Source organism: Pristis pectinata, chromosome 5 (genome assembly GCF_009764475.1).
Source record: "Pristis pectinata isolate sPriPec2 chromosome 5, sPriPec2.1.pri, whole genome shotgun sequence".
Classification (NCBI taxonomy): domain Eukaryota; kingdom Metazoa; phylum Chordata; class Chondrichthyes; order Rhinopristiformes; family Pristidae; genus Pristis; species Pristis pectinata.
Genome location: NC_067409.1, coordinates 37,509,548 through 37,523,489, shown reverse-complemented (window position 1 = coordinate 37,523,489; position 13,942 = coordinate 37,509,548). Strand labels below are relative to the sequence as shown.

General features: G+C 39.8%; 1 protein-coding gene across 1 annotated transcript in view; it reads left to right on the top strand.

Annotated features, from left to right (window-relative positions):
• The first annotated feature begins 3,131 nt into the window (after positions 1 to 3,131).
• mindy3 (MINDY lysine 48 deubiquitinase 3) overlaps positions 3,132 to 13,942 on the top strand; it is a 105,347-nt gene continuing 94,536 nt past the window's right edge. The window contains exons 1-4 of the mRNA XM_052016617.1: positions 3,132 to 3,390; positions 5,238 to 5,317; positions 7,133 to 7,193; positions 8,327 to 8,506. Of these exons, the coding sequence (XP_051872577.1) occupies positions 3,303 to 3,390; positions 5,238 to 5,317; positions 7,133 to 7,193; positions 8,327 to 8,506 (409 nt within the window). The 5' untranslated portion in view covers positions 3,132 to 3,302. The remainder of the gene's footprint in view (positions 3,391 to 5,237; positions 5,318 to 7,132; positions 7,194 to 8,326; positions 8,507 to 13,942) is intronic.

The window sequence follows — 13,942 nt, the reverse complement described above, 5'->3', positions numbered from 1 at the left end:
TTTGAGAGAACCATTGAAAAGTAGTAGGGGGTATTGGATCCTTCCATTTAAGCAAAATGGATTGTTTGGCCATTAATGTGACAAAGGCAATCATACGGTTGGCAGAGGCAGACTCCAAAAATTGCCAGATCCAAAAATTGCAGTGATAGGATGAGGTTGTAAATCAATCTTCAATACATTTAAAATAATGTTGAAAATACCTTTCCAATATTTTTCTACAACCGTGATCTTGATGAATGACAGAACAGCCTCAAAGGATCAAATGTTACATGTTATGTTACATTTGTTTCCTAGTGTACAACATTGCTGATATCGTTAACATTTTTATCTACCTAAGTATTGTTCCTTTTCCTTCCAAAACTACCATTGTCGCCCCTCCTCCTCAAAATTAGCCAAATCCTTCACCCCTAATGTCCTTGAAAAGTAATTTCCCCATTTCCAAATTCCTTTTCCTTTCTGACGTCCTTGATTGTGTTGTAACCTTCCATATCTGTGCCTATCTTGCTTTGTTTAAATACCTCCAGTTAGGTTTCCATCCCTGTACTAAAATGCCATGATGAATCTCACTAATGACATCCAATGTGATTGTAGCAAAGGTGATTGTACGATTCAATGTTTCCATCCTCATCTTTTTTGACCTTTGGTGTAGTTGACCATATCATCCTTTTCCAATACCTCTCCACCATCCTTTGGTTGAATGGGACTACACTTGCCTATTTCTGTTTCTATCTTTAGGTTTGTAGTCAGACAATCGCCTCCAATAGCTACTCTTCCAATGACTGAACATTTACCTATGGTGGCCATCACCCTAGCCCCTTCCTTCTTTTCCCACTTTAAGATCTACCCCTTAGCAACATGTGAACATACAAGCTCTCCTACCTCCCGCCATTATCTTTGAATATTTAAATTGCTCATCTAACATTCGTAGAGGCTGAGCAGCAAATTCCTCAAACTAAATGTTGGAAATACTCAAGCCCAACTTCAGACCTTATCACAAACTTGTTTTCCTATTCATCAACACTATCTGCCAAGCAACTGGTTAAATCAAAAGGCTATTTGCATTTTTGGTGATATATCTGACACCAAGATCCATACCATTACTGAGACCGTCTATATTCATGTTCATAACATGACTTGATACCACCCCTACCTCAAGTCATTTGCTGCTTACACATTTATTCCTGCCTGTTACCACCAAGTTTAACCATTCCAGCGCATCTTTTCTTATTCTGCTTTTCCTAAATCTGAGGTCATCCAAATCTCAGCTGTCCACTTTATAGCGCAGATTAAGTCCCGTTTGTCTTTCATCCACACCTGCTGACCTACATTGGCTTCCAATTAACTAGTGTCTCAGATTTAAAATTCTCACATGATTTTAATTCCCTCATGATCTCAATCCTTCCTATCTCTAAGTTTGGCATGTTGATCATCCCCAAATTTCATTAATCTTCCATTGGCTGCTGTGCCTTTAGCTGCTAATCTTAAAAGATGTGAAATTCACTCACTAAACCTCTCGACCTCACCTTCAAGAAACTCCTCTTTGATCAGAATTTTGGTCATCTGCCCTCAAAACTTCTCACATGACTAGCTAGTACTTTTTGTTTGGTAAAGGGTTCTATTTGATTTAAATATTTAAAGACAAGAATCCATTCAGGTGAAGCAAAATTGGTATATGTATCAGATTTATTATCACTGACATATGACTTGAAATTTGTTGTTTTGTGGGAGTGGTACAGTACAAAGACAAAAATTTATAAATTACAGAAGTAAATAAATAGTGCAAACAAAAAAGTTTCTCTGCCAACAATTTCAACAACTCTTAGAACACAGAACAATCCCTTTGACTTACCCTGGCTGTGCCAACCATGATGCCAATATAACTAATCCCATCTGAATGCATACAGTCCATATCCCTATTCCCTGACCATTCAGGTGTCTATCCAAATGCCTCTTAAACACTGCTAATGTATCTGCTTCTACCATCTCCCTTGGCAACACATTCCAGGCATCTACCACTATGAAAAGAACCTTGCCTCACAAATCTCTTATAAATTTACTCCCACTCACAAACCCTCCAGTACTTGACAAATTCACCCTCAAAAGACCCTTTCTATGCCACTCATAAATTTTACATATTTAGAACAGATCACCCCAGAGAAAACAATCCAAGTTTGCTAAATTCTCCTTATTGCTAATAACTCCAATCCAGGCAACATGTTGGTTAAATTCTACTTCATCCTCTCTGAAGCCTTCATGTCCTTCCTGCATGGCAGCAGCCAGAACAGCACACAATATTCCAAATGTGGCCCAGGTTGTATACAGCTGCAACCTAACTTGCCAACTTTTATACTCAACACCCCAACCATGAAGGGAAGTGTGCCATACACCTTCTTTACCACCCTATCTGCTTGTGTTGCCACTCTCAGGGAACCATGGTCCTACATCCCAAGATCCCTCTGTACATCAATGCACCTCAGGGTCCTGCCATTTACTGTATGTTTTCCTCTTACATATTCAAATCCTGTCTATACTTCTATAAACTGTCGATATTTCTCACTGCCTCTGTAAAGCAGCCAGCATAATCAAAGACCCCACCCACCCTAGACATTCTCTTTTTTTTTCCCCTCTCCCATCAGGCCAGTGATATAATGTACTACCAGGCTCAAGGACAGCTTCTAACCCGCCATTATAAGACTATCAAATTGTCCCCTTGTACGATAAGATGGACACTTGACCTTGCAATCTACCTTGTTATGACCTTGCACCTTATTGTCTACCTGCACTGCACTTTCTCTGTAGCTGTGACACTTTACATTCTGTTATCATTTAACCTTGTTCTGCCGTAATGCAGTAATGATTAATCTGTATGAACGGTAAGACAAGTTTTTCACTCTACCTGGGTATATGTGACAACAATAAACTAATTCCAACCCCTTCTTTGATCTATGCAGAACCTTATGTTGCAATTAAAAAAGATACAGAGTATTAGGTGTCAGCAGCAAGAAGCCACACAGACCCAGTGGGAAGGCGCACTGCAATGATCCACCCTCCACACAGACACCCACTGAAAACTGGTCCCAGCGGCCGGCCTTTAACCCCGGCGCTGATTGGTCGCCCGTGCGCAGCGGCTCGCCGTCACGTGATCCCGAACGGCGCCTGCGTGGGCGCCCACGTCCGGTGGCGCTGGGAGGAGGGTCCGGGATGTGGCGGAGCCCGTGAGATGTTGGCGGCGCCTCACTGACGGGGCGGTGGCGGGGCGGCTCCACACGGCGCACGTCTGAGCGGTGGGCTCCGGCTGGGACATGTACAACATTGAGCTGGCCGAGCTGGTGTGGGGGAGGCGCCCGAGCGGCGGGCTCTCCGACTCCGTCTTCCGCAGATGGAGCCAAGGTAGCGGCCCCACCCTGAGCTCCGTCCCCCTGATTGATGAGGCGGTAGGCCCCAGGCCTCGCTGGCACCCGGCTGCCCCGGCCGGCTCAGCGACGGTCAGAGCCTGTCTCTTCTTCCCCGTCCACCGACTTGGCCCGCCCTTCAATCCTCGCCCACTCTTGCCCTCTCCCGGGTAGCAAGGAGATGGATGTGTCGGTGCCTTCACTCTCGCCTGCTTTTCATTGTCCGTTTCCCATTTTCTCTGCACCCCTGTTGTCTGTCTTTATCCTGCACTCTGTCTACTGAGCTGTCATTTCAGTAGGTGCAGTTTCGACTGTGCTGCTGTTAGTAGCAACCACCTCCAAGTCGGTAGTAGAAAGAACATGCTGGAAGCACTTAGCAGGTCAGGCAGCATCTGTGGAAACAGGGACAGAATTATCGTTTCAGGTCGAAGATCCTGAGTCAGTACTACTCTGGTTGTAAAAGAGTCTGTTTTTTTTTGATATAGAACAGTGACCTTCCTGATTGCATGGCCAATGACAACACTTTGAAATTTTGGTAGTTTTTCAAGTTGTAATGTTGTTAAGGTATATAAAGGGTGTTGTAATATAAATACATGTAGATGGGATTAGTGTGCATGGGCAAAAGCTTTACCATGAACTTGGTGGGCTGAAGAGCCTGTATCTAAGCTGCAGCATTCTGATTCAATGACTTGAAAGAAATGTTCATTTTTGTGTTATCCTTGTAGCTTTGTTAAACTATGGGGTTTATTTGTCTGTTCCTGTGTCATGATTTCTTCATGCAACTGACCTTGAACAGTTTACCTTGAACAGCCCATGAGGGCTTCCCCAACTGTGTTGGTTAAGATCAGCATTCTCAGGATTGGTCCAAACTATAATAAAGCAGGAGAGAGAAGTGATTGCAGATGCTGGAATCTGGAGCAAAAAAAAATTGTTGGAAGAACTAAGTGGGTCAAGTAGCATCTGTGGTGGCAAAGGAATGGTTGACATATTGAAACCCAAAGCTATACTTGAAACGTCAACCATCCCTTTGACTCCACAGATGCTCCTGGACCTGCTGAGTTCTTCTAGCAGTTTTTGTTCCATATTCAAGCCAGTTATACTGATTTATATGGGTACTATATCAGTCATTATTTTGAGATATCAGGAGATTAACAGTAGGATGCTGAGAGGTTTGGAAGAACAGAGGGACATCGGTGTATATTTCTGCATATCCTTGAAGGTATCAGAACAAGTGAATAAGATGTTTGAAAAGGTATATGGGATTATTCTCATTATTAGTCAAGGCATGGAATATTAGAGCAGTGAATTGAACCACAGCTTGAGTACCACATACAGTTCTCATCGCCACATCACAGAAAAGATGTGAAGAAAGATTGAGTAGCCTAGAATTGTTTTCTTAAGACACAAGACTGATGAGAGACTAAATTGAGGTATAAAATTACTTGGGGCTTGTATAGCATAAATAGAAAGGACTAATATCAATTCAGAGGTCAGGAAAGGGTCTAAAGGTCTGGCATCAAGTTAAATTGAATGAAGGATTAGAAGGGAGATGAGGAAGCTTTATTTTCCACCCAGAGATGAATGGGATCTGGAACTTGCTGCCTGAAAGGTTGGTAATGCAGAAATCCTTATTATATTTAAAGTACTTGATGAACTGTGACCTATGGGGAATGGGTCAGTGTGCTGGGAGATAAGATTAGGCTGGGCAACTTTTTATTGCTCTCCATGGACATGATGGGCTGAATAGCCTTGTTGTAAATCCTATATGATTCTGACAGTTCAGCTTCTCTGGACTGTTCATTTCATTGCAAGTCTTTCTAATCACTTTTAAAATTTCCTTTGTAGGGTTTGTTTTAAGTCAGTCAGAAGCAACAGCCTTGGAACAGTTTGAAGGTGGACCCTGTGCAGTGATTGCACCTGTTCAGGTATAATGCATTGATTAGCAGTTTGTAGATCTGTTAAGTGTTATGTGATTTTATTTGGAAGTCAAATATATAAATAAGTACATATCTAATGAGCCTTTTCATAAGTCATTGCAGGTGTTTCCTTCAAGGACTTCTTTGTAGTTAGCTTCCTCTGACTCTCAATTTAATTTTTAATAAACATTTTTAATTGATTTTTGGGGGCATTATGGTCTGATTAATGGAACGACGCATTAATTTTTATCTGTAAATTCATTCAGATATACAACACTGTTAAATGTTCCATGAAAGTCCATGGCTCCCTGAAAGTGGCAACACAAGTAGATAGGGCGGTAAAGAAGGTGTTACAGCATTCTTGCCTTCATCAGTCTAGGCACAGAGTATAAAAGTTGGGAAGTTACGTAAAACTATAGTTAGGCCACATTTGAATTATTGTATGCTGTTCTGGTCACCACACTATAGGAAGGATGTGGAGGCTTTGGAGAGAGTGCAGAAGAGGATGTTGCCTGGATTGGAGAGTATTGGCTATAAGGAGAGGTTAGACAAACTTGGATTGTTTTCTCTGGAGCATCAGAGGCTGAGGGGCGACCTGATAAAGTGTATAAAGTTATGAGAGGACAAATAGTAAGTCTTTTTCACAGGATGGAAATATCAAATACAAAAGAGCAATGCTTTAAGTTGAGAGGAGGGAAGTTTAACAGATTTGAGGCAATTTTTTTTACACAAAGTGGTAGGTGCTTGGAATGCACTGCCAGTGGAAGTAGCTACGATAGCAACATTTAATCATGTTAGCAGGCTCATGAGCAGAGAGGAAATGGAGTGATACAGACCATGTTAGGGCAGATAAGATTAGCTTGGCATCTTGTCCAGCACAAACAGTGTGGGCTGAAGGGCCTATTCTGTGCTGTATTGTTCTATGTTCTGTTTTCTAATATCATAACCCATGCCTCCGTTATTTTTCTTTTGGAAACCACATGGGAAAATAACACTAAATAATTCTAAAACCTGAATCTCTAAATGATAACTATGAAAGTGGGTTTATTTGCTTCAAAGTCCCTAGTAAATGGAGTGGGTAGCAGGGAGGATAGTTTTGCAGTTTCATCTGTTAGGAATTAATTTATGTAGTCTTTTTAAATCCACAAACATATCACGTACTCCATTTTTTTGTATTTTCAAATAGAACACAGCTATTTTGTAACTGCATTGTAAAAACAAAGGGAGAAATATGCTTTGAAAGTTTACCAGATATGCAGTTACACAAAATTTGTGTCATTTCTAAACGTAAAAATGTTCTCAATGGAATCACTTAGTCAGGCTGATCATTAGAGTAGCTAAAATTGAGTGGTTTGTTGAAGTTAACAGAGCATTAAATATAATCTGACAGCAAATAAGACTTGAAATCTGCAGTTTAAAATAAATAATTGTTTGTGTGAATTTCTTGGTGTTTATTTGGCTGCTTAGTGGCCATTAACTTAAGTTTTAAATACAGGTATTGCTGAACATGCTTAAATTATGGATCTGGAGAGGAAATAAATGATTTAAAGTTTCAGGTCAATAAGGTTAATGGAAATTTCACATTGTTAAATTTGGTAAAAATAGAACTGCATGTACTCGAAGGCAGTGGTCTATTGGATACACTTTTCTGACTTTGGCAGTTTGATATAAGCAAAACTGCAAAAATGGGGAAAAGGTAAATCACTAATTTTGCTGATTAATTTATAATGTGATTTCACACAGGCTCATTTTGCTCTGGCACATATTACATTCACTTCATGAATTTAGCTTTGTCTTTCATTTTTGTTTTGTTTTTGTTTTCAGGCTTATCTTTTAAAGAATTTTCTATTTCATTCTGAAAAACCAAATTGGCGAAATTGTACAGGTACGATGTCTTAACCCATCAATTTGTCCAAAGCCTGTAGTATTCAAATGTAGAGATTATTTTGTAATGTTTTCCTGTGAGGTGAGTTTTGTGTGGACATGCTCACACTGGTTAATTTTCAGATCATGCATGAGATGATTTTAAAGCAAATAGTGGATTAAAAATCAGAAGCATGGACTGAGGTATAAAAGTTATATTATTGAAATTTGAGAATTCAAAAATAGTAAAAGGAACTGGAAATAAACTGGTAACTGTTATCATAAAACTGACTTTGTTATAAAAAGACAACTAGTTCTGATGCCTCTTTAGAGATAAAAGTTTACAGTTTTTCTCTGTTTGCTCTGAAAGTGACAACTCCCACATTGTTTCTGTGTTTAGTCATCTTTTTGGGTTTTGGGGTATCTGGCAAGTGTAGCATTTATTGCCCACCTCTTCTGTCACAGCATTCCTTCTGGTGAAGATACTCCCAAAGTGCTGTTGAAGAGTTTAGACCCAGTGATGATGAAATGGTTTGCAACATGGAGGGTAACCTGTAGGTGGTGGTGTTCCCATGTGTCTGTCCTTTCTTGATGTCAGAGTAACCTGGATGGTTAACTTTGTAGCTGGTACACACTACAGCTGGTGTAGGAAATGAACGTTTAAGCACCTCAGTGATGCAGCTGCTTTGTGCTGGAAAGTGCCAAGCTTCTTGAGTGTTGCTGCCAATGCACTCATCCAGGCAAATTGATGCCTTGTAAATGGTGGAAATTGGGATGTAATTTTAAAAGATCCCATTATTCATTAAAACAAGATAGTCTTTCCTATTCTTTGACTAATTTATTCTTCAACCAACAATAAATGTCAAAGAATAGTTTGTCCATTTATCTTGTATTCATGGTGAAAACTAGATAGAAATAATCATTCTTTCCTGATATCATTCTGTACAAGAGTAATGTTTGGTGTGAACCTTCTGACAGAGGCAAGGGCGGTATTACTGAGTCAAGGCTGGTGCTCTGTATCATTGCTCTTTGTTCCAGCCTATCAAAAAGTTTTCAACAAATGTTCAATCTGTCAGTGCATAATTATCCTTTTCATCAATGTTTATCTGATTATGTTAGTTACAAATGCAGGTTTTAAATTTCTGTCAATTTCAGAAGAAGAGCTTAAGCATCTTTTCTGCCTCACCCTGAGTGAGATTCTAGAAACTGCTAGATTAAACAACTCCAGCCCTTTCTGTTTGGTAATGTGGGCAAGAGGAAAACCATCAGAAGAACATGCCAGTATTTCTGAAAATCAGCCAGAGTCCAGTCAAGGGACTGAAGAGGAACAGCTCTGTAAGAAACCACCTTTTTGGATAAATAATTATATATGATGGTGAATATTTCCATTTTTTGAAGAAACAATTTTGCTTTTTGCTTGCCTAATTTGTGCAGTCTGCATGTCTGTTCAAAATTTATAAATTAAAACTAAGACCATTCATTAGCTTTGATTTAATGCAGAATATAACCATTTGAATTTTGAAATACAGATATTTAATAGAAATAACTTTGGCCCAGATTTTGGATAAATAATGTTACTTCAAACTTTGTAATCTAAGTTGTTATATACATTGGATGAGTTGAGGAGGTCAGGAAATTGTTCTTTGTTTTTATAATGTTAGGAAAATATAATGGCTTGAGGTAAATAATGGAAAATATTACTTTGTAATCATTGTTGAATGCAGACTTAAGTTCTGTACATGATTCAATATGTCAATCACATCATGAATGTACAAAATTGGGCACTTTCTACAAGGGTGAAATTCAAGCATCCATGTCATGTGTAACAGCAATCATGAGCTCCTGCCCTCCTTTTTCAGGATAGTGTGAACATGAGTGCTGTTCTGTCACATGTAATAAAGTTTTGCTGTAGTGTTTCTTGGACAAGTATTTGTAAAACAGATGTTATTTGTGGGTGGCCTCTTGCCAGTGCAGTGCACAGACTTCATCAATTTAGTAGGTCACTTGTGAAATGATGTATCATTCTTAAAAGGTTTTTGTAGTTTTATTCTTGTTTATTTGCTTTGTTAGATAATGATCCTAGTTGTTGCACTTAGGCTATGACTAAAAACACCTGGTGTAACTGCTGCAATGCAGTAAGTGCCTTGTCTTCTCAAATGCATTGTGACAGGAAACAACTTGAAAGTAAGAAATTGCAGAAATATGCAGGTGACAATCCCACAGGGATTGAGGGAGAAAAAGAAATGCTTGGATTTTGCAATCAACAGCTAAATGACAATGTTAAATGTTGTGGACCAAAGATGTCAACACTAATTTTGTGTCTGTAGTGGAGATTGTTCCTTTCCTGATCTCCTTTCAGAATCAGAAAGGATCTTTGGTGTCCAACAATGATGTCATCAAGTAGGCTGAACAGCAAATTACAGTGAAAAATTAATAACAGACCAAAGCTAATTTTAAATATCATTGGTCAACACTTCAGTATTTTGTTAAGAAATCTCAGATTTTAATGTTTTAAATAATTGAATTTTGAAATAATTATTGTGGCCATTGGATTCCACATTTTCTTCCAGACCCAGAGAAGTTGCAGTATGACTTTGCATATATTAAGAGTTTATTTTCACTTCCTGTGGTAAAGCCTAAGAGCAAGAATTGTTTGAACATCGTGGTTCTCATTGACTCCTGATTGATTCCATCTGTGAAGGCAAGGCGCAGGCTGTCAATGTCAACAATCTATGGGTTTCCCCATTTATCTTTGCACATCTGCAGAGACAAGCACAAGTTAATGTCACTTCATTGTGTGAGGGCAGTGAATGCTAACAGTTTCACTGTCACTTCAACCATAAAATTTGGGCCATCTAAAATGGTTTAATCTTCAGGTGCTGATAAGTTTGTTGTGAATTTTCTCTTTTTAATTTTAACCTAATTCATTTACATACAAATTAGGAGCAGCATAGGCCCCTTGAGCCTGTTCAGCTATTCAAGAAGATCATGGCTGATCTGATTGTAAACATATTCCTGCCTATCCCCATTGATTCTTCACTGTTCCTTCCCCTTCCTTTCGCCCATCCCTGCCATCTCCCTCATCTTGGTTATCAAGAATTTGTCTAACTCTTTAAAATAAAAATTCAAAGACTCTGCTTCCACCAGCATTTGAGGAAGAGTTCCAAACACTCAACCCTCTTAAAAACTTTGCCTCATGTTTGGGTGAACTTCTATTCTTGAACAATGACCCCTAGTTCTAGCTTTTGCTGCAAGAGGAAATATCCTCTCCACATTCACCCTTTCAAGATCCCTCAGGATCTTGTATATTTCAGTCATTACCTCTCACTCTTCTGAATTCCAGCAGGTCAAACCTGGCCTTGCCTCAAAAGATAACCTGCCTGTTCCAGGTATCAGTTCAGTAAGCATCTGAATGCTTATCAATTTTTTTTCCATAAATAATAGGACCAATACTGGATATTATACTCCAGATAATGTCTCACTAGTGCTCAGTATAACTGAGGTATAATCTCCTTGCTTTTGTATTCGGTCCCCTTGCAATATACTATCACATTCTTTAATTGCTCGACCTGCATACTACCCTTTTCCAAATCATGTACCCGGGCACCCAGGTCCCTAGAGCTCTGTAATCTCACCATTTAGATAATGTGCTGTTTTTGTTTTAATTTATCTTGCCAAAATGGACAATTTCATATTTCCCATATTTATCATACAACGTTAATGACCCAGCACTCACCCCTGTGACACACCATATATGCTTCCTCTGATTTGTTACCCAGCCAAACTCCCATCCATTCTATATGTGACCTTCCATACCACAAGCTTTTGAAGCCACCTGCATCTTATGAAATGCCTTCTGTGAAGTGGTAAAGAAGGCATATGGGATGCTTGTCTTTGCTGGTCATGGCACTGAGTATAAAACTCTGGAAGTTATATTGCAGCTGTATACATCTTCGGTTAGGCTGCATTTGGAGTATTGTGTTGAGTATTCTGGTTGCTGCATTACAGGAAGGATGTGGAAGCTTTGGAGAGGGTACATAAGAGGTTCACCAGGATGTTGCCTGGATTGGAGTGTATTAGCTACAAGGAGAGGTTGGACAAACTTGGACCATTTTTGCTGGATCATCAGAGGTTGAGGGGCATTTGTAAAGTAGATAGTCTTTTTCCCAGAGTGGAAATGTCAGATACAAAAAAGTATAGTTTTAGAGAAGGGGAAAGATTGAAGGACATGTACAATGCAAGTTTTTTTTTTACACAGTGATTGATGCCTGGAATGCGCTGTCAGAGAAAGTGGTAGAAGCAAATACAGTAACAATGTTTAATAGGCATTTATTCAGACACATGAACAAGCAGGAAATAAAGGAAATGTGCGGGTAAATAAGATTAGTGTAGATTGGCATCATGGTTGCTCCGGACATGAGGGGCTGAGTGGCCTGTTCCTGTGATGCACTAAGTATTGTGCATTTGCCAGTTCCCCTCGCTCTACAGCACATATTTAAAGAGCTCCAATAAATTGGTCAAACATGATTTCCTTCTCAAAAGCCATGTTGACTTACCCTGATTAACTTTTTCCAGTGCCTTGAGGTTCCTGCTGCAGGTGTTCCAGATCTCAAAAGCATATAGGAGAACAGGGATTCTGCTGCCTGGTGGACTGAGATTCGCGTCGTCAGAGATTTTCATCCTCCAATGTCCTTTTCCTCAACTGATGGCTGGGCTGTACTGTCCTGTGGAAGATAGTGATGAATTTCATCATCAGTATCTGCCTCTGCCAAGAGGTGGCTCCCAAGAAGTGAGAAGTGGTCCACATTTTCCAAAATGGGGCTGTTTCATTAATGCCATCCATCAGGAGGTGCAAAGGTTTTCTGTTGAAGAAAACCATGCATTTTTCTCTTCCAGTTTTGTGGCCCTAGTTATTGTCAGCTCTGCTGGACAAACAATGTCATTTGTGTGCCTGATACCAAATTTCTGAAACAGACACCTCCACCTCCCAAACCACAAGAATAGATTATCATACGGAGAAAATGATTTACAGATGGTATTGATAACCTCTCAGGCCAACCATCAGGAGCTCTCAGAAGCACTGAGTAAATGGTGTAAGGAGTGCATACTCTCACAAGCCACTCATCTGTTCATAACATCAGCTACCACGTGGTCACATGGATTAAGCTGTGGCTCCCACAGTGGCCTCATTAGCCAACTCAGACTCCATAAATCCAGAGTGGAAGCATCATTCTTGATCCCAAGGGACTGCCTAAGGAGGAGAAGAAAACCTGATTTAAAATTTATTTAAATTTTAATGCAGGAGTCAGCTATTCAAAGTCTTTGAGTCTCATATAGTAAGGATTCTGTAAAGTGGGAGTTAAAGCTCAATTGTTTGGGTAGAATATTGCTGTCATTTGTTATACGCATTCCTGGATCACAACTAAAATTCCTGGCTTTTGCTAATTTGGATTTTTTATTTACTTGTTCAGGGGATATGGATGTTGCTTGAGCTCAGGATGCAATTAAGAGTCAATTACATTTTAACCGTCAAGAATTTTTTTTTTAATTTTCTTTAGGTTTAGGTACTTATGTCAACCCAAGCACTGGTGGGCCAACAGTTGTGCAGAATTGGTAACTGTAGCCAAAGCAAAGAATGTAAAGATGGATGCTCTTGGTTGTTAAAATTGAGGGCATTGGTGTGTGTGAGGGGGAGAGGGGAAGGGGAAGAAACTGAATTGGCCATGGGTGCTTTGTTTTCCATGAGTGAATAGGTATTGCTGAATTGCCATAGAGTTACTACAAAAAGCCTCTAAGTGGTCAACACGAGGTAATTTGTATATTTGAGTTTTCTCTGCACCCTTCCACCCAAGAACTCATTACAATTCAATGTAATATATGGGAATTAAGCGTAATATCTCCAAGTTGCTGATGATACAATGCTAGGTGGGAATGTGAACTATGAGGGGAATGAAAAGAAGCTCCTGTGCGATTTGAACAAGTTGAGAGAATCAACAAATACATGGCAGATGCGATTATAATGTGGATAAATGAGATTATCCACCTTGATGGCAAAAAAGAAGGAAGGCAGATTATCTGATGGGCAGCAGGTCAGGAAGGCAGAAGGTGCAATGAGACCTGGGTGTTCTTGTGCACAATTTGCTGAAAGTGCAGCAGGTGATTCAGACGGCAAGTTGTATCTTGGCCTTCATAGCAAGAGGATTTGAGTACAGGAGCAGGGATATCTTGTGTGCAGTTTTAGTCTTATTTCAGAAGAGGGATTTTTGCTGTGGAAGGAGTGCAGCGAAGGTTCAGCAAACTGATTCCTGGGATGGCTGGGTTGATGGATGAAAAGGGATTGTCAATTAGGCTTGTATTCACGAGAGTTTGGAAGAATGAGGGGCGTGTCATGGAGAGCTTAAAAAATACTTAACAGAGCTAGACAGAATAGATTCAGAAAGGATGTACCAGATGGTAGGAGAGTTTAGGACCAAGGGTCATGGTCCAAGGATGAGAGTTAAATCACTTCTGACTAAGATGAGGACAAATGCCTTTCAGCCAGGAATGAACCTCTGAAGTTCTCTATCACAAAGCAGTTGAAGCCACATCATTAGATGTATTCAAGGATTTGAATATTGGGGTTTAATGGATACGGAGAGGAAGCGAGAACGCTACCAAATTTAGGTGATCAGATGCTGGCTCCCTGATGGAGTGCAATTTTAAAAGCAAGAGGTGAGCCTGAAATATTGCACAATTATTTATGTTCCATATTAAATGTTGTTGGCATGATAC